General features: G+C 29.7%; 3 protein-coding genes and 1 long non-coding RNA gene across 4 annotated transcripts; 1 reads left to right on the forward strand and 3 right to left on the reverse strand.

The window, feature by feature from the left end:
• Positions 1-4,327: 4,327 nt before the first annotated feature.
• On the reverse strand, positions 4,328-5,704 carry LOC107935733 (uncharacterized). The gene is made up of 2 exons (XR_005904637.1): positions 5,185-5,704; positions 4,328-4,857 (listed from the first exon to the last, which is right to left on the reverse strand). It is a non-coding gene; the product is annotated as an uncharacterized lncRNA (long non-coding RNA).
• A 2,268-nt stretch (positions 5,705-7,972) lies between these two features.
• LOC107935732 (uncharacterized) lies at positions 7,973-11,050 on the reverse strand. Its single transcript, XM_016868347.2, has 2 exons — positions 10,694-11,050; positions 7,973-8,372 (listed from the first exon to the last, which is right to left on the reverse strand). Exons 1-2 carry the CDS (start codon positions 10,850-10,852, stop codon positions 8,205-8,207), a joined length of 327 nt encoding a protein of 108 aa, XP_016723836.1. The 5' UTR covers positions 10,853-11,050; the 3' UTR covers positions 7,973-8,204.
• Positions 11,051-11,294: 244 nt separating this feature from the next.
• Positions 11,295-12,162, reverse strand: LOC107935738 (secoisolariciresinol dehydrogenase-like). Its single transcript, XM_016868352.2, has 2 exons — positions 12,158-12,162; positions 11,295-11,911 (listed from the first exon to the last, which is right to left on the reverse strand). Exons 1-2 carry the CDS (start codon positions 12,160-12,162, stop codon positions 11,389-11,391), a joined length of 528 nt encoding a protein of 175 aa, XP_016723841.1. The 3' UTR covers positions 11,295-11,388.
• Positions 12,163-15,230: 3,068 nt separating this feature from the next.
• LOC107935759 (uncharacterized) lies at positions 15,231-16,687 on the forward strand. Its single transcript, XM_016868368.2, has 2 exons — positions 15,231-15,515; positions 16,098-16,687. The coding sequence occupies exon 1, from the start codon at positions 15,295-15,297 to the stop codon at positions 15,481-15,483; it is 189 nt and encodes a 62-aa protein (XP_016723857.1). The 5' UTR covers positions 15,231-15,294; the 3' UTR covers positions 15,484-15,515; positions 16,098-16,687.
• Positions 16,688-18,717: the final 2,030 nt, after the last annotated feature.

Consider the following 18,717-nt stretch of genomic DNA (forward strand, 5'->3'; position numbering starts at 1 on the left):
AATTAATTTTAGCACAAAATTCTGTTTCAATAATTTGTTTTACTTGTAAGTTATCTCTTGGATTTTGTTACTTCTCTCAATTAAGTTTCAGTTATTCTTTTTAGAATAAACATGTTTCTACATATTATTTTGATTTCATACTTTTGTGATTATTATTTTTTCTTTTCTTTTTTACGTGCATATCTGTTTATATGAAATACCTTTATATTATTATTACTATTATATGTATATATTTATATAATATTATTAATAGTTTATTTTTTACATTATTATGTATATACCATGTAAATATTTTAATATTATATTATGTATACATTATATATATATCTTAATATTGTATTTTTATTCTTTTGCATATGCCCTAATACTATATCGTTTATATATTTTTTATTTCCCATATTATCTTACGTTTATATATTTTTTAACTATATCATGTATATAATACTACTATATATCTATTTATATAGTATTATTAATAGTTGTTTTTAATATTATGATTATTTCTAACATGTATATATTATGTATTTAACTTCAATATTATATATCGTATATTTCTAATACTATTACGTTATTACTGCTATTATATTATTATTATTATATTTTTACCCATTACTCTTTAAATACACTTATTTTACCTTTTACTCTTCACTCACTATATATATTGTTTACTTATCTATATGTTCACATACATATATATAATTTCTAACATCATTCCAAAATTATTACTTGTATTATTACTATTAATATTATTATTATCTTCACTGTACTATCATTCTTTAGTCTTACATAATGATTGTTTATTTATTACTAGTTCTTTTTAATCTCGAATATTTCCTAGCTTATTCGTTATTGTCTTTTTATTCGTTTTATTTATTTATTTGTTACCTCGAAATAAGATTTTTCGCAAATAAAGGCAATATTAGGTGTTTGGCAATTCGGGGAATCGTGCCCTATCGTGCTGGGTTGCAATTTCCCGTTTGTTCGAAACAATTGAATATTCCTTCGGTGTTCCACTCATGTCTTTTAAAAAATATCATTAAAACGAAAGAGATGTTCTATATTTAGCAATTCATGGAATCGTGCCCTAACGTGTTGGGTTGCAATTTCTCGTTTGCTCAAAATAATTGAATGTCTCTTTAGAATTTCATTCATGTTTTCTAAAAAAAACTTATAAAACAAATGTTCGGTATTTAGCAGTTCGGGGAATAGTACCCTATCGTGTTGGGTTGCAATTTCCTATTTGCTCAAAATAATCGAATATCTCTTCAGAATTTCACTCATATCTTCCAAGGTGAGGCAATGGTCAATATTTGGGAATTCGAGGAATCGTGCCCTACTGAGCTGGGTATCGATTTTTCGTTAGACCAAATAGTTGGGCATCCTTTTGTTATTTTCGAATTATAAATTTTCGAACGTCGAAACAAGAAGATTTTTGGCAAAGGACTCGGGTTATTCAAATGTTATTAACAAGAACTACATTTCAAAAACATTTTTAATTTTAGACAAAAAGACGGTATTTAATCGATTTGGTACCAATTTTGAGCGTAATGAGGGTGCTAATCCTTCCTCATACGTAACCGACTCCCGAGCCTATTTTCTCATATTTTCGTAGACCAAAATCATTGTTTTAGTAAACCAAAATGTTTTATTAAAACAACCCAAATTTCTAGGTGATCCCATCACACCTAAGCAAGAAAAGATTGGTGGCTACTCCATTTTCGTTTTTCAAAAAGTCGATCTATCATTTTTACTTCGAAATATAAAAAAATAGTTTCGACATTAAACATTAATTAATAATTACCAAATTAAATTTAAAATTTTTTTAAATCGAAATCAATTAACTTACAAATGATTATAATGTCCACCCATAATTAAATAAAAAGCAATGTTGATTGATTGGAAATGGTCCCTCCATGTTTTCTGTTTGACACAAATTTCGACAAAGTTGGGATGATGACACTTGGGGTGCAGAGCACAACATCTCTGAATTATCATTTAAATTCAGGGGTAAATTTAAAAAAAAAATTTAAGAGTCAAAATTGAATTATAAATTTTTTGGGTCAAAAAGTAAATTTGGCATTACACTATTTTATAATTTTATAAATTTTCAAAGGATCTTAAAAGTAAATTTACCATTTTGGGGTCAGATACTAATTAAATTGACTTTCGAATTTCAAAATATTCTAATTAAGTTCTTAAAGTATCATTATGGTACTATCAATCAGATATTTTCTTCAATATAATCGTTAGCTTTAAGTGTTAAAAACTAGTTCAGATAACATATTTTAAAACATGTACATCAAATTGTAAATATGTGTATCGTTCCTACCTACCACATAGATACTTTTGATATGATATGTTGAAAAAACCAGTTTGACAATAATTTTTAAAAAATAAAAAACACAAAATAATAATATAAATATTCATTTTATAAACTAGGATAACAAAATTAATAACTTAAACTAAGTTTTTTTTACATATCTTTTACTGGTTCAATCAGTTTTATACTAGTTCAATCCTTCTCCAGTTTTATGAATTGGTTCTGATGATCAGGCTTATACCTATCAGTTGGCTAGTCGTTTTGGTTTTGGGTCAAATCGATCTAAATTCAATTACTTTAGATTTTAAATTTTTTTCAATAATTAGGGTTTTCGTGTTATTTTTAGGTATGGGTCATTTCGTGTTCCAAGTTATTTAGTTTTAAGTTGTTTTAAGTTCAGATCATTACAGATTTAAATCATTTCAGATTGATTTAGATGATACCAAATTTAAATAAATTTACATTTAAATCGATTCAAAATAAAATTATTAATTTTTTTTATGACAAAATCGAATCGAATCGAATTTTTAAATTTGAAAGAAAATCTAAATAAGGGATTTAATGTTTTAAATAGTGATTGTGGCAAACTCCCGGATTGATTTTAGCCGTTTATGCCCCCATTTTCTATTTCTGATTGCAACTAGACCTAGCTAAGAACTGACTCAATGAGTCAATACCAAGCATAACATGGTGGGCCAAAACCTACATACGAAGCACATACATTTTTTTTGAAGCAACGAATATATGTCGGACAAAAATACAACTTTTACATGATTGAATATGTAAAAATGTGTCAAAAATTTACAAACCGGATAGGAGCAAAACAAGGTCGAGATAAAAGGCCAAACACATGATTTAATGTTTGAAATTTATACGTGATAATTGTATATAATAATTGTATACGATGAGATTTGAGTTTATGTTTAATCGGTAACTATTAATTTTATATTTTTATTTTATAATAAGATAAATATTAAATTTATACATGAATTTTGATTCGGTGTGTAATTCGATATATGAACTTTGATTTTGTACAATTATATATATGAACTTTAATTGTTGTCCTTATCAAGGGCGTAACCATGGGGCAATTTTCATTTAGGCACCTTTAGAATTTATAAAAATTTAAATTAATAAAGGTAAAATTACACTTTGACCCCCTAAAAATAATTAAAAATTGATTTAATCATTTAAAATTTATAAAGATATAGATATTAAAATGACGAAATTGTATTTTTACTATTAAAAACATACAATTTAATTTCGGCCCCCCTAAAAAAATTTCTGACTTCGCCCCTGGTTCAGATATACGTGAAACTTTGATTTTTATTTTGATTGAATCGTACACATTTTAAAAAAATGAATATATACATTTATTTTCATATTGTTTATATATGCAATAAATTAACATAAAAAGGCGCTAATTTGATGATGTTGTTAATGACTTATGAAAATTGAATCAAAATTCACGTATGACATTACATATTGAATCAGAATTTATGTATAGTTTTAATATTTATCCCTTTATTATATTATTATATAAAAAGTTTTTTTTTATTGTCATGGCTCATTATACCCGTGTTTTAACTTTTGAAAACTCTCGCATTATATATTCATATCATACTCATATTACGTGTTTGCGTTCATATTTCCTAAGCAAAAAGGACAACAAAAACCAAACTTTTTGTCTCGGGATATTTATGTAAAAATTTCAGTAAATTATCGGGACAAAAAATCTATACTTGAGCCGATTTATAATTAATTAGTAAATTTTAATTTTATATTATTTTAATTTAATTATTATTGAATCGATGATTAGATAATTTGACCATCAGTCCGGTTTTTAAAACATGGACTTGAAATAACATAACTTATTGGAAAATATATATATTTCCGTTCCAATCCATGTACTTTTTTTAATTTTTGAAATTTAATCTCTCTATTTCTAGTTACAATAATGTATTCTCTCTCTTCATTTGTCTGATTAAAGAAAAAAATAAAACCTAATTAGCAAAGCTATCAATAAACTTCCATTAAATTCGAATATATGACGTTTAAACATTTGAAGATCTAATTTAGCAAAGGACTAAATTCTTTTAACTAAAAGAAAAATGGACTTAATTTATAAAATTAAAAAGTACAGGGGCTGATATCATAATTAAACCATAAATCTCGAACTCTTTCTAATTTTTAATGGCGGGGAGAAAATCAAGCAAAACAGTGCTCTTGCACTTAGGGCATTTAGGGTCATCATTCTCTGACATCACGTACATGAGGCACCTTGGGCACCCAACTAGCATCATGGGTGTCGCCGCCGCCACATCCGCCGCAGCATCGGTGGAAGTGTCAACTTCATGCATCTGGTTCGTCTCTGACAGCACACATGAACTTGCGGAAGAAGAATTCTCCGCCGTCGTCGATGATTCCTCTGTTGGGTTAACCCTCGGCGGTGATAGGTTCAGTTTCAACTCCAGCTTGGGACCATTTCCACCACTCATTTCTTTTTTCTCTTAGAATTTTACGTATAAAAATCAAACCTGAAATTAAACATAAAAAAAAAAGTTAGTGAATATATATATGAGTATGTATGTATATAAAATCAAACTTGAATATATAAGAAAACCCAGAAGAAAAACAAGTTATTTTCAACATATATAACAAAAAAAACCCATAAAAACAAAAACTTGGGGCGATTTTTTTGACTAATATTCACTAGGGTTTACGTATAAAATCAAACTTGAAATGAAATATACAAGAAAACCCAGAAAAAAAAGTTATTTCGACATAATATAACAAAAAAAGGGGCCATTTTTGGATCATTTGATCTTAGTTTTAGGATTGAATTGTTTTGAAAAATTTGATACCTTGATGAAGAATCAAAGCTAGTGAGGTTGGTGAGGGTGGGGGTATATTGAAGGGAACCAAAAAAAAGGAATATATATAAAGGGAGAGAGATGGGGGTTCCGGTCCATTTAAAGCTATGGAGTTTGAAAATATTGGTTGAAGAAAGAATATATATATATATATATTTTCAAATAGTATTAGGGTAATCTGATTTGGGGAGCAAAATCCAGAAATCTTGTTTAGAGGACGAAATAAATTCTAAAATTTCGAGGGGTTGAAGCTAAAAAATTTATTTTAAAAAGGTTTGAATTATAAAATTATTTTTTTAAGAGGGATTGAAATTAAATTTTTTTATTTACTTACATGATTAAAATATTAAAATTCGAGTTTCGTTAATAATTTGATTTATAAATATCACTTTCGATGTTATGTAAAATCGACTGGATAACCTCTTTTAAATTTGGAAGCCTCCTCTCACCTAATGCCATGAAAATTATGCAAAATATAAAAATGGAAATGGCAATAAATGTTTTGTATCATGAAGAAGGAAAGCTGTACATTCATTACTTTATGTTAAAGATATATATATTGGAGTATCATGTAATACAGACCATGCAAAGTCAAGTTGTTTTATCCAAAAATATTAGATATAGAGATAAGATATATTATGCTATAAAAAAAAAGATATTGGTTTGAATTTTGGAGATGATATTAAGGACGACAGTTATCAACGAAGATTTTAAAAAAAAAATAAATTAAGAGGAGTTAGAATTGAATTATAAATTTTGAGAGGCTAAAATATAATTTTAGCACGTAATGATTTCATCAATTTTTGAGAAAATTTATTTTTTTTTTTAATTTTTGGGACAAAAGTGTAAATTTATCATATATAAATTTATAATTTAATAAATTCTTTAAGAGATTAAACGGTAATTTTCTATTTTAGGGGGAGGAGCAACGCGTAGCCTGTCCTTTACATTTTCCCCTAGCAATCATGAGTTTCAAAAGTATTAGTCTTCGTAAACTATAAAACAAGCATTAACGATACATTGGTTATTAAAAAAAAAAACCTCCAATAGCTTTTAGGATTAAATACTAAAACGGTACAAAGGTCGGGTCCTATTCGCATATTAATAAAAGAACTAATTGCACCGAACATTCTCAAATTATGTCTCTCACTTTAAATTGGTCCCCAGATTTTAAAACGTTCTAATTACATCCTCAAGCTATTGGTGTTATATCAATCATGTGCTACCATTATTTAAATCGTTAATTTAACCATTAAATAATACGTAAAATCTTATGTGACATATAATTTAAAATGAAAATTAAAAAAAATTTAAATATTATCCCATAACTTTAAAATTAAAAAATTAAAAACTAAAAAAAAATATTTATTTTAAATTATATCACGATTAAATTAATGATTTTAGTAATGGAGGAATCTTATTGATATAACATCAATATTTTAAAAATAAAAATTTAAATTAATGAAAGAACTTTTAAAAATTTGGGGACCAATTTAAACGAGTGTCACAGTTTGGGGATGTCCGATGAAATTAACTCTAACCATTTATGATAATATATTTCTTTATTAAACAAGGTAATTAATAATTTTATTAATTATTTATAATATTATGACAAGAAAATATTGAATGCAATTAATGAAGTAGTTAGTAAAATATTAGTATTTATAATTTTTTTTAAAGTAGTATTTATAGTCAAATTCTTCAACATCTTTATTTAGAAAATAATTATGAATTTCATTAAATAAAAAAGAAAATAAGTATGACCTCTTTCCATAAGAAAACAATAACATTGACCACCATTTATTTTGATGCTTCAACCAATAATAATAAAAAATTAAATTCATTTTAATAATCATTTTATTTTTAGAGTTTAGGAATTTTAATTTAGGGTTCGGGATTCATGTTTAAGGTTCAAAATTTTTGGTTTGAGGTTCTGATTTCATTATAAAAAATTATCAAAATTATGTACCAATCACGTAAAAAAAATGATTGAAAAGGAACCATAAATAATGTAGTAAGACAATAATTATATCTTAGTTTTGCTTACTCCTTCAGTGTTGAGAGAAGACATTCTACCTAATTCGACCGACATATTTACCGGAACCAATTTTCCTTTTTTCAGTTTTTTTTTCTTTCATAATTTCATTTTTTGCATATCATTAATATGTATAAATGCGCATCAAATCGGATGAAGAAAAATTTGATGATTTTAAATTAATATTATTGATTTAAATTTTATAAATTCTGTAAATAAAGAAAATAAGATTAAAAAAAATTCTTTTATTTAAAAGTTAAATTTAACTCGATTTTAAATTTAATCGAGATATGAATATAAAAAATATACTATAAAAGGAAAAATTGTCACCTTTGAAAAATTGTCACCTTTATATATTTGGTAACTTTCAATCAAGTATTGAGATTATAATGTAAAATTATTGCTACTCATTCATCCATGCTTTGACAAATTTCAAAGGAAAAATTTGAATTTGATTTTTGCTATTTAGAGAAGAAAAATCTTTTGAAAATGAGAAATGTATATTCAAATTCGAGATTAATAATTGTCACACGTGTCATATTTAAATTTTGTTACAGATCTTACAATCACATGTCATCCTTTCTGTTTTTAGTCACTAATCATAAAGTCAGTCGGATATTAATTCAACTAAAAAATGACTAAAATCTCTTTTATTTAAAAGGAAATAAAAATTTATTTTAAGAGTATTTTTATCTTTTTATATTGAATTTATAAAACCAAAATAAATTTCAATCGAAAATCACATTGAGGAGGACACTTTTATTCCATAAGCCTATAAAGCATATTAACTTAAAGCATCCATGAAATATTTACAAGAGATATTCAAAGAGTTGCATGTAATGTATTCTAACTCGTAAGTCAAGTAAATCAATGATCATTATGAAGGTACAAAGGAGGAAGAAAGAAAGAAATCAAGGTTTATGTAATTGCACATAGCAAGCAGTATTGTGATTCTATTGGCAGTGACCCAATAATGTTAGTCATCTAACATTGGCTGCTGCTCAATCTCACTTAAATGTTCACTCAAAGCAAATGCAGAGCCGTTACTAATCTCGGTTTCAGCCTTACACCATAGCAATTGTTCACGAAGATTCCTCACTTGCTCGTTCAGTTTCTGAATATTCCTTTCTTGAGAAAGTATGATCTGCGACAAAGTTGATAAAATATCACTCTGAACAGTCACTGAATACTAGGAGATGAAGATGATGTATGCCATCTTAAAACAACAGAGGAATTTTAGTTCAGTTCAAGCAACTATACCAGAAGGAAACAACAAATGCAGCCTCAAACAAAACAAATAAGTGAGATATAGACAAATTGGGTCATATTGGGTTCAAGGGACAATGGGAATGGATTAGCTGGTGGGTGGTTAGGGCCCCCTATCGTGAACATTTTGTACAATGTATGCCTACTTTTTTTTTGAAACATTTCTGGTTGTTTTGGTAGATGGGGAAGGACTTGTTAGGATGTCTCTTTTAGAAGGGCAGAATCTATGTGTAGTGTCGAACAAGTAGGTGTAACTGTTGAGTTCCATGGTGGCAAACTCAATGGGGTGAGTTATAGCGATCCGGCTGTGAAAAAATATCCTAGACGTCCTCAATCGGGTGAAATTTTAAACAATATGGCACTATTAGCATTATGTATATATCAAGGTATTTTTAAATGGAAACTAAGGCAATTTCAAACAATGGTGTTGAGGTCATATTAGATGGGGAACTTAGGCAAACAAACTTCCAATAAGACAATCATATATAAGGTACCTGCCAAAACAAATAGTAATTCAGAAGCATTTCTAGATTGAAGAAATAAATTGGTAAAAGCACCATGGAAGCCCCTGTACTAGGGTGTCAAATTGCATTTTTCCTCTATACATTAGATCAAAGAGCAAATTGGTCATTTTTATTGTTATTTAAATTTCATCCATTTCTAATGTTAAAAACTAGCATGGTTGATGGAATAACTAAATAGTTACACATGGCATGCCACGTGCACCTCATGCTGATGTACAAGGACCAACTTTTAATAGTAAAAATGGATGGAATTTTTAACTGAAGGACAGGTTTGTTTTTTGATCTAATGTACCGGGACTAATTTGTCCATTTTTTAAGTAGAGAGGGCAAAACGCAATCCGACTCCTAGTACAAAGGCCTCTATGGTGCTTTTACCAAATAAATCCTACCTAACTTAAAATTTGATATTATTTGTGGCATTTGCAACAAAAAACACTCAAATATTTCACTTACTGCTTCTAAGTGAAGTGATTAACAGAATTAGAAGGTGGAAGGAGGCAAAACTTAAAGCAAAACCTTGCTACTTAAGGTTTCCACTGATGGAATTGCATCTGGGGAAATGAAATAAAAAATCAAGAAACTGAGACAGACCAAAACAGAGCTGTATGTCCAAAAGTGAGATGTACCAATTCATGATTCGTATCTACACAAAACTCGTTGAAATTGGCTGGAAATATAAATATAAGCTATGTTGCTTGGCCTCTATTTTTCTTGAAGTATATCTATTTGACACTCATGTCTCACACATGGATATGGGAATATGACCTCTAAGGATCCTCAGCTTAAAAGAAATGGAAAACGTAAAAAGAATCTAACCATACTCGTCCGCTTGCAAGCATAAACTAAAAAGGAATTTACCCAGTTAGAACCCCACAGCAGTGAATTCGGATTAGTGGTGGCAAATGGCAACCCATTCATATTTAATCAGTGATCACTAGCTCAAAGCTACTACAAAAATTGTTCATTTTCTAAAAGGAATTAATTTTCTTTCCTTCCATTTTTTTACAGTAACAAGTAATTAATGAAAAGAAAATTATTATTTTTTCTTTCCATTTTCCATCTTTCCAACTAAGCCAATGAAACGAAAAATAAATATCCTATCTCCTACTTTCCTCCAATTTTTCATCCTCTAATTTTCTTTCCACCCTACCAAACAAAGCCAAGAATGAAACACTAGAAAATAATCCAACTGAGCACAAATTGAACTATTGAAATCTTCATCAAAATGACCAAAAAGATGTGAACCTTCATGGAAGTAATTTACTGTTTCACACCCTTCCTTTTAGTATATCAAATTAAGCTAATTGAACTAGAAAATCTATTCAACATTCTCAGAATCTAAAACCTCATATAATTTCAACCAGATCATCACACTACAATTAACCCATAGAATTACCAATTCAAACAAGTCCATTTACAAGCCATTTTAATGAGAGTAATTAATCCACTAGTCTACATGCAAGAAAGATGAAAAAAAAAGCCATTTAAAATAGAAAACAAGCAAAAATATCACTTCACTTGCTGTAAATTATACCCTTTGCAAGCCAACAAATTGGGGGAGGGGGATTTTGAATAAAATTGCAAATTAACAACAATTAACAATCTAATTCATGATTTTTTATTAAAAAAGATAAAAGTTATATAAATAAAGAACAAATTGGGGGAAAGGCGAAACCTTTTCTTTGACGTATTCTTGGCGTTTGGAAAGGGATTGATCTTTGAGAGAAACAGTGGAAGTTGGCTCAATTTCTTCACCAAATTGCTGCTTCCATTCGAATTGAGAAGTGAGCATTACTATAAACACTATAAAAACTAGTAGCCAAGGCCTCGACATCAAATTTATTTAACACCCAAATCTTGAATTTATTTTTTTTCCCCTTTTAAATTTTTTGGGGATTTTTGAGAAATTGAAAAAAAATAATCTGTGAGCAAAGCGATTTTAGGCGAAGAACTTTGCTGGGGAAATAAATAATAAGAGAGGGTTAATTTCACTTGAAGTCCCCAAACACTGAGTTGGATTTTAAATTGATCCGAAATTCCAAAATATGTTAACTTTATGGTTAAATATGCAGAGTTTGTTTATCAATATTCGTGGCTAATTTTAAATAAATAAACTTAAATACAAATTTGAAATTATTAACGAATATAGACAGAACAGGGATAAGTTAAACAATAAACAAACAAATATAAAAAGAAGTTTATTAGTTTAAGCTCGATTCATCTATCATCTTTTTTTTTTTAGAAATTCTATTGTCGAAATTGAAATAGAGTGGAGCAAAATGTTCGATTCAAAAAATATTGACGTTATTGGAGTAGAGTTCGAGCAACACAAGTTATCGGAATAGAAAATTTTATTCAAAGATTGAACACTCAACATACAAATTCTTGGCCAATCCCACCACCGCATGCATGCTTCGACGCCACGTACGAATGCCCGGCAAAACCAGCCCACACCGACAACGAACTGGCGGTGAAAAGAATGCATCCATTCTTGGCCGGAATCATAACCCTAGAGGCATGTTTGGCACCCAAAAATCCGCCAAATACGTTGATATCCATAACTTTCTTGAAATCTTCATTGCTTGTATCCACTATATCTGTCGCCAAATTGCCTACTCCAGCATTATTAAGCATGATGTCGAGCTTCCCGTACTTTGAAACAGCTAAATCCACTGCGTTTCGAACATCTGAATCACAAGTAACATCACAATGAGCATAAGAAATTATTCCATGGCCGCCAAGTTGTTCGCAGATTGAGCTTCCGAGATCATCTTGAATGTCCGCAATGACAACTTTGGCTCCATGTTGAACGAAAAGCCTCGCCGTGCTCTCGCCAATTCCACTGGCTCCCCCTGTTATCAAGGCCACTTTACCTTCTAGCCTATCAAAAAGTCTTCAAATTCATTACTCGGTCTCAGGCATGGTTGTCGAGATACGGATGCATTTGACATGAACTCTACGCTTTTCGGTTAAATTTTGCTATTAGTCCCTTTACCATACGTAAGTTATAGATTTAATTCCTAAATTTTAATACGGCTCTTTTTAGTCCATATAATTTTTGAATTTTAAAATTTCAGTCTTGACCAGATGTTAGCCGTTAAATTCATTAATAAGTTCCAGTATTTAACTATATGTGTACCGCATTACTTGCAAAACATCTGATTAATGTATTTAACTATTGTCGTTTACGTTAAGACAAAATTCGAAAAATTCGAAACATATAAGGACTAAGAATGATCCAACTAGAGAACATAAACTAAACCTACAACTTTATGGATAATATATGACTAATAGCAGAATTTACCCAAGCAAATCTAATTGCTATGATTTGGGCTAAAACTGAAATTTTAAAATTTAAAAAGTATATGAACTAAATTTGACCAATTCAAAAAATACATGGACTAGATACATAATTTATGCATAGTAAAGAGATTAATAGTAAAATTTAACCAAAAATTTCATATACTAACCAAGATGTATACACAACTTAGGCATGATAAATGTGATTTTACAAAATCTTTATCTCTACGAAAATATAACCGTCAATAAATCTCAATTTTTAGTGACAAATGAATCTATATCGACGAAAAAAATATCTTGACTATAAGGTAATGAGGCTTTATCTATCGAGGAAAAAACTTATAGTGATGATAGAATAACAAATTTTTCATGGCTTAAAGTAATATCGATGTTGATTGAGTCTTAACTCTATCAGATTGTTAGAATAATTTGAACAGTATGAGTTTCAACTTATTTAAATGTGAAATATTCTCCAATTTAAATATTTAGACTCGTAATATCGATGAATTCAGGATCATACGAGGACATATTTTCTAGACAATCAAGAGGACGAGACTAGAATTTTACCTTTTTACAGAACCCATCTTTGCACCGAAGAAAAAACCTCTTGAATTTAGTTGCAGCAATTGCCTTTGTATTATGTTTTTGGACAATTTGATGATTAGGGTATTTATAGAAGAAAATAAAAATGAATTTAGTTTAACCAATGGCCTACCCTTTTTTTTAGCACATAGGTATTCACAATATGCTTTAAAATATTATAGATTAATATATTATTTGGTACCTGAGTTTGACGTTTTTCTTAATGTGATATCTGTGTTATTTTTTGGTCCAATGCTGTATGTATATTTGACAAAATTATAATTTTTGGTACTTGAAGGTAAAGCTGTTAAATTTTTAGTGTAATTTGGGTTTTAAATTTGATTTAATGAAAACTCATAATTAGCTAATAATATTAGCAATTAACTTTTGTCAAATCAACTCTGAACCTAAATTAAATCACATCCATCAGACTGCATTTGACAAATTAAACGTGAAATGAAGCAAATTCGCAATTAACACTAAGCTTATTCTATTAGCAAAATCACGAGAAAATCCTAATAATATAAGCAATTAATTTTTATTAAATCAACCCTAAAACTCAAATTAGACACTAAAAGTTAACACCATTATCTTTAAATACCAAAATATACATATATTGTATCGGACCAAAAAATAACAAAATTACCCCTCTAAAAAAAATTGGTCAAACTATGAATTTATACATGCGAAAGTAGCTCATTGTTAATATCACCCTTATGGCATTGTAATCATCTATTTGGGTTTCAACATTAAGATGAGTTTTAGTTGAGATATCTTATAAAAACAATTTGTGTATTTTTATTGTATTCATATAATTTTATGTATTAATAATTCGTGTATTTGTATTGTATTTTTATAGCAATTGAAGCGTCGGTTCCGGAGGTGAAGTATAAAATTTTCTTGAGGTGAAATTAAGTTGTATAATTTCATGAGAGTTAAAATGCAAATTAACCATTTTAATAGTTTATATCTTTATAAATTTTAAAGGATTAAATTAAAATTTTATTATTTTTGGGAATCGGAGTTGGACCCTATGACAATGTCTAGACTTTAAGAAATTTGAGATCTCAAGTTTAAATGCCATTTATTGAGTTCTCGTGTTTGTATCATGTTTTTTTTTTATGAATTACAATAATAAGTTAAAGTTCTAACAACAAATGTTACTCGAACTCAGGCCAAACTTGGGATAGTGAACACCCTTGACCATTTTTATTTATTTATTAATATAATTGTATTTTTTATAATTTAAATTTTATATTATATAATTATATATCCGATCGGTACAATGGACTAATATCCATTAACGACTAGAATAACCTACCGTAGGGCCTGCCCGAAAAATAGGAGGGTTTGAGTAAAAATATAGGCCCAAAAAATAAGCTTGGGCAAAAAAAGAGGCCCGTTTAGAAAACGGGCTGGGCCTCAGGTAAGAGTTTTTTGGCCCAGGCTCGGCCCAAATTATATATTAATATATTTTTATTTTATTTTTAATCATTTTAAATTTTTAATATAAGTATTTTTTATTATATTGTAAATTTGTGTATTGTTTTAAGAATTATTTTAGTATCATTTTTATTTATTTTTATGTTTTTAAATATATTTGATTTATTATATTTTTAATTTTTTATTTAATGAAATAAGCAAAAAAAATTAATATGGGCCGGGCCGGGTCGGGCTCGAGCTTAGCAATTTTATTTCGGGCCAGACTGGGCTCGGGCCTAGTAGACGGGCCTAAAATTTTGTCTGGGCCCGGCCTGGCCCATGATCACCTCTAGATACAAGTCAATCTAACAGGAAGTGTTAAATATCGAAGAAGAAAGTTGTTTGAATTTTGATTATCAGATTCATGACGTTCAAAGTTGTTTTATGAAAAAAAAATTAGACTGTATAAGAAATAGGGAAAGAGAACTTTCAATTAATACAGACAATGCGAACAAAGATTTACTAATTTGGATTTTAGAGTGTTTTTATTTTTATATTAGCTAGTTTGTGACACAAAAAAAAAATAAAATTGAATAGTTGAGTAACTATTTTGTAGCTTTTTATGGTTGAGTGACAAAAAATATTTTTAATAACAGTTGATGACTATTTTATAATTTTTTATAGTTAAATGACAAAAAAATATTTATTAATAGTTGAGTGATTACTAGCAAATTTATCTTTATTTTTTCTCTAAATAGATCTAAGGTCCAATCTTTGATACAAAATTTTAAGCAAAGCCTTTACCATTTACCATTTAAAACAATGAAAGCCCATTTAACTTGACCCGACCTGAACCAAAATATCAAACGACAGCGTATATGCAGAAACAAAACGTCCAAATAAAAAACCCAAGCGAAGACGTAAAAGTGACCAGTTTTTTCTTTAAAAAAGAAAACGAAAACCAGACCAAAAATGGTGCTTTGGTCATATCCACCGACGGCGAAACAACTAGCGGTGACGATCGGTTTTTGCCTCACCGGAGCTTCGTTCATTGCCGCCGGAGCTTACCGTTCGTTTGTAAATATTGGTCCTCAACAAGAACGTGCTAAAGCTCGTAGCCAATACGTCAAAGACCGGCTTCGAAAGATGCTCGACGATTAATCGCCGCTCAAAAAGAAAGAAGATCCGAGATAGTAAGGGAAAAATATAATCCTGGGTTTTTGTTTGATTTCTAAATGAAATAAAGTTTTGGTGATTTTTTGCTTTACTAAACGGTAAATTTTAGTGGTGAATGAGACGAGTCCCTGTTTAAGTTTTTTTCTTTATCCATTCAAATATTTGTATGTGGATTCAAATTAGATAGGAAAATTTTGGCTTTTTTTTTGTGGAAATTATATGGTCAAGATTGGAATTTATTCAAAGTGTAATTTTTCCCATAACTTAATTTTTAATTTAATCAGAGGTGGTATCAGTAATTTTGTTGTGTGAAGATTTTGTTGTAGTGATAAGTTTACAATTACTCTAGGGGGGAAACTTGTTTTTGAACTTTGAATTTTGGTTAAGTGGATTTTGCCCAATGATGGAAAACTCATTGAATGTAGCAGTTCGACTGATTTTCGCTTTAGAGCATTGACTATAATAATCTGTTGTTCGATTCCTCTCCTTCTGTTTCTCTATCCTTTCTGGTTCCTATCGATAACTCTCTCCTTCTCTTTCCCTGTTCTCTTTCTCTATTCTTTCTATCTATGATTCTATTTATCTTCTTGTTGACACAGATGATGGTTGGTAAATTCTTTTAATGAAAACCAGTTTGAGCTTCTGGAGATCTCGAAATGGATCAATTGCAAAATCTACTTCAAGATAAAATTGGTGGGAAAATATTTACTTGTTTTGGATGACATTTGGAATGATGAGTTGGAAAAATGGTTAGTTTAAAGAGTTGTTGGTAGCTGGGGTTAAAGGAAGTAGGATAATACTAACCACTCACTCTTTTTTAATGTAGTCGAGATTACTACTAAATGTCAGCCTCATATTCTAAAAGGCTTGTCTGATGATGATGCTTGGTCTTTGTTCAAATAAATAGCATTTGAGCAAAGATATGCAGGCTCAACAAATTCAGCCTTTGCAGAAATAGGAAAACATAATTTGGAAAGGTATGGTGCAGTTCCCTTAGTCATAAGGACGATAGCAAGTACTTTATCTTACAAAGAAATTGAAAGAGAGTGGTGTTCTTTCAAAGATAATAAATTTATTAGAATATATCAAACGAAGGTAAAATCTTACCTACACTTAAATTGAGCTACGATCATTTCCCATCTTATTTGAAGCATTGCTTTGCTTATTGCCAACTATATCCAAAAGATCATGAAATTTATGTACAAAGCCTTGTTCAATTTTGGATCTCACAAAGTTTTGTAAAGAAATTGAATCAACGTCAATTTCTTGAAGATCAAGTTTGGGTATTTTAAAGATTTAGCTGAAAGAAGTTTCTTTCAAGACGTAGGAGAAAGATATCTAAGGAAAGAACTAACATGTAAAATGCATAATCTAGTTGAATAAGTAGTAGGGATGGAGAGTAGTATTGTAGATTCAAATAAAATTGCTAGTAAGGTTAGTGAAAACAGTGGCCACATCAATTAAGCCTTCATTAATTCCTTCGTTTAAGGGAAAAAAGTTGTGAACCTTGTTACGATTTCCAAACATGTAACCAAACACGGGAATCTAAATTTTGAGGGACGAAACTTGAAATTTTAAACCAAATTCAAAATTTGAGTGATAAAACTTAAGATTTTATAATTACAAATTGTAGATGCTTACATGTATTAGCATTGTATGGTTTTGATTTTAAAATGATTCGACGCTCCATTCATAAGCTGAAACATTTGAGGTAGCTTGATCTTTCTAGGAATTTCAGTATTAAGAGCCTCTCAAAGAGTATTTGCAAGATACAAAATTTGCAAGTGCTGAAACTTGATCGGTGCTATTGGCTTGAAGAATTGCCGAAGAAGATTGAAAAATTGGTGAATCTTACCCATATTGGTTGTGAAGGCTGTTATGGCTTAACTCATATGTCACGTGGAATAGGAAAGTTGAGTTACCTTGAAACGTTAAGCATGTTGGTAGTGGATAAACATGGTTCCCATGACGGTGCAGATGTAAGTGAATTGAGAGGACTTAACAACTTAATGGGAGAGCTAACAATTGAGATTCGTGAAAAATGCAAAAAGAGAAGTTTAAGGCTGCTAATTTGAAAGAGAAAGCAACGTTTGAGATCGTTGGTTTTTGAATGGAATCGTGGTGGTGGTGGTGATGATGATGATGATGCTGATGATGACAAGTCACTTGAAGACCTCCATCCCCATCCTAATCTCAAGGAGCTCAGTATTCGAAGAATTACGAGTAAGTCACTGCGAGGAGCTGGAGCTATCAGCAGCTGGCTTCCAAATATTCCAAGATTATACAAGCCTACGCTATCTATGGCTGGAAAATAGTCCGAAGTGTTGGCATCTTCCGGAGTGGCTTCAACATCTAACAAATCTGCAACAGCTTTATCTCATTGATTTGCCCAATTTAACATCGCTTCCGGATGAGATGCGTTGCCTAACCAATTTGCAGTAGTTAAAATATACATGGAGTTCCTCAGTTAGAGAAAAGGTGTGAGAAGGACATTGGTGCGGATTGGTATAAGACTGCTCACATCCCTTCAGGTTGGTCTTTTCTTTATTGAAATACTACTCCTACTAGTACTAATTCTTTAACTATCATTTTTCATGATATTTTTGCTAATTTGTGCAGTAACCCATTGGCCTACGCCTCTATTAGTCTGAAAGGCATTCGACAACTTTAATTTGATTTGTTTTGTGAGTGACGTGTGGATTTAAAAGAACATATGTGTTGGAACATTGGCAGCAACAACACATAAAATAACAACTTATTTGCTTAAGAACTAAGATGAAACCGACCCGAACCCGGCCCGGCCCATGCACACCTCTATAAATGATGAATAAGTTATGAAATCAAATATTATTATGTCTATTTTCAAATGGAAGAAACAAAATAGGTAAATGAGATATATTTTATGAGATATTTAAATTTTTTGTGAAACAGGCCAGAGCGATTTCGGGATCCCCTGTTCTGACTTTAGAAATTCACAAAAAATTGTACAAAGATAATTAGAAGTTATTCTTTACATGTACAGATTCCTTATTGAGTCTAGTTTTATGAGAAATAAACTTCATAGTAATTAGAACTCTGTATAGGGAGATATTTGATTCGTAATACACAGAGGTCAGAGCAGTCGAACCCTGAAACAGGGGAGACTTTAACTAATAAACTGTACTAGTTGGCCCAACCAAAAATTCTAAAAAAAAAATTAGTTGATAGATATATGAGTCT

The sequence above is a fragment of the Gossypium hirsutum genome, chromosome A11 (genome assembly GCF_007990345.1).
Source record: "Gossypium hirsutum isolate 1008001.06 chromosome A11, Gossypium_hirsutum_v2.1, whole genome shotgun sequence".
Taxonomy (NCBI): Eukaryota; Viridiplantae; Streptophyta; class Magnoliopsida; order Malvales; family Malvaceae; genus Gossypium; species Gossypium hirsutum.

Excerpts from the sequence above, each read along its gene's own strand:
- LOC107935732 (XM_016868347.2), bottom strand. The coding sequence starts at position 10,852 with ATGTCGAGGCCTTGGCTACTAGTTTTTATAGTGTTTATAGTAATGCTC. Across the intron at positions 8,373-10,693 it reads AAGAATACGTCAAAGAAAAG|ATCATACTTTCTCAAGAAAG; the intron begins GTTTCGCCTTTC and ends ACTTTGTCGCAG.
- LOC107935759 (XM_016868368.2), top strand. The coding sequence starts at position 15,295 with ATGGTGCTTTGGTCATATCCACCGACGGCGAAACAACTAGCGGTGACG.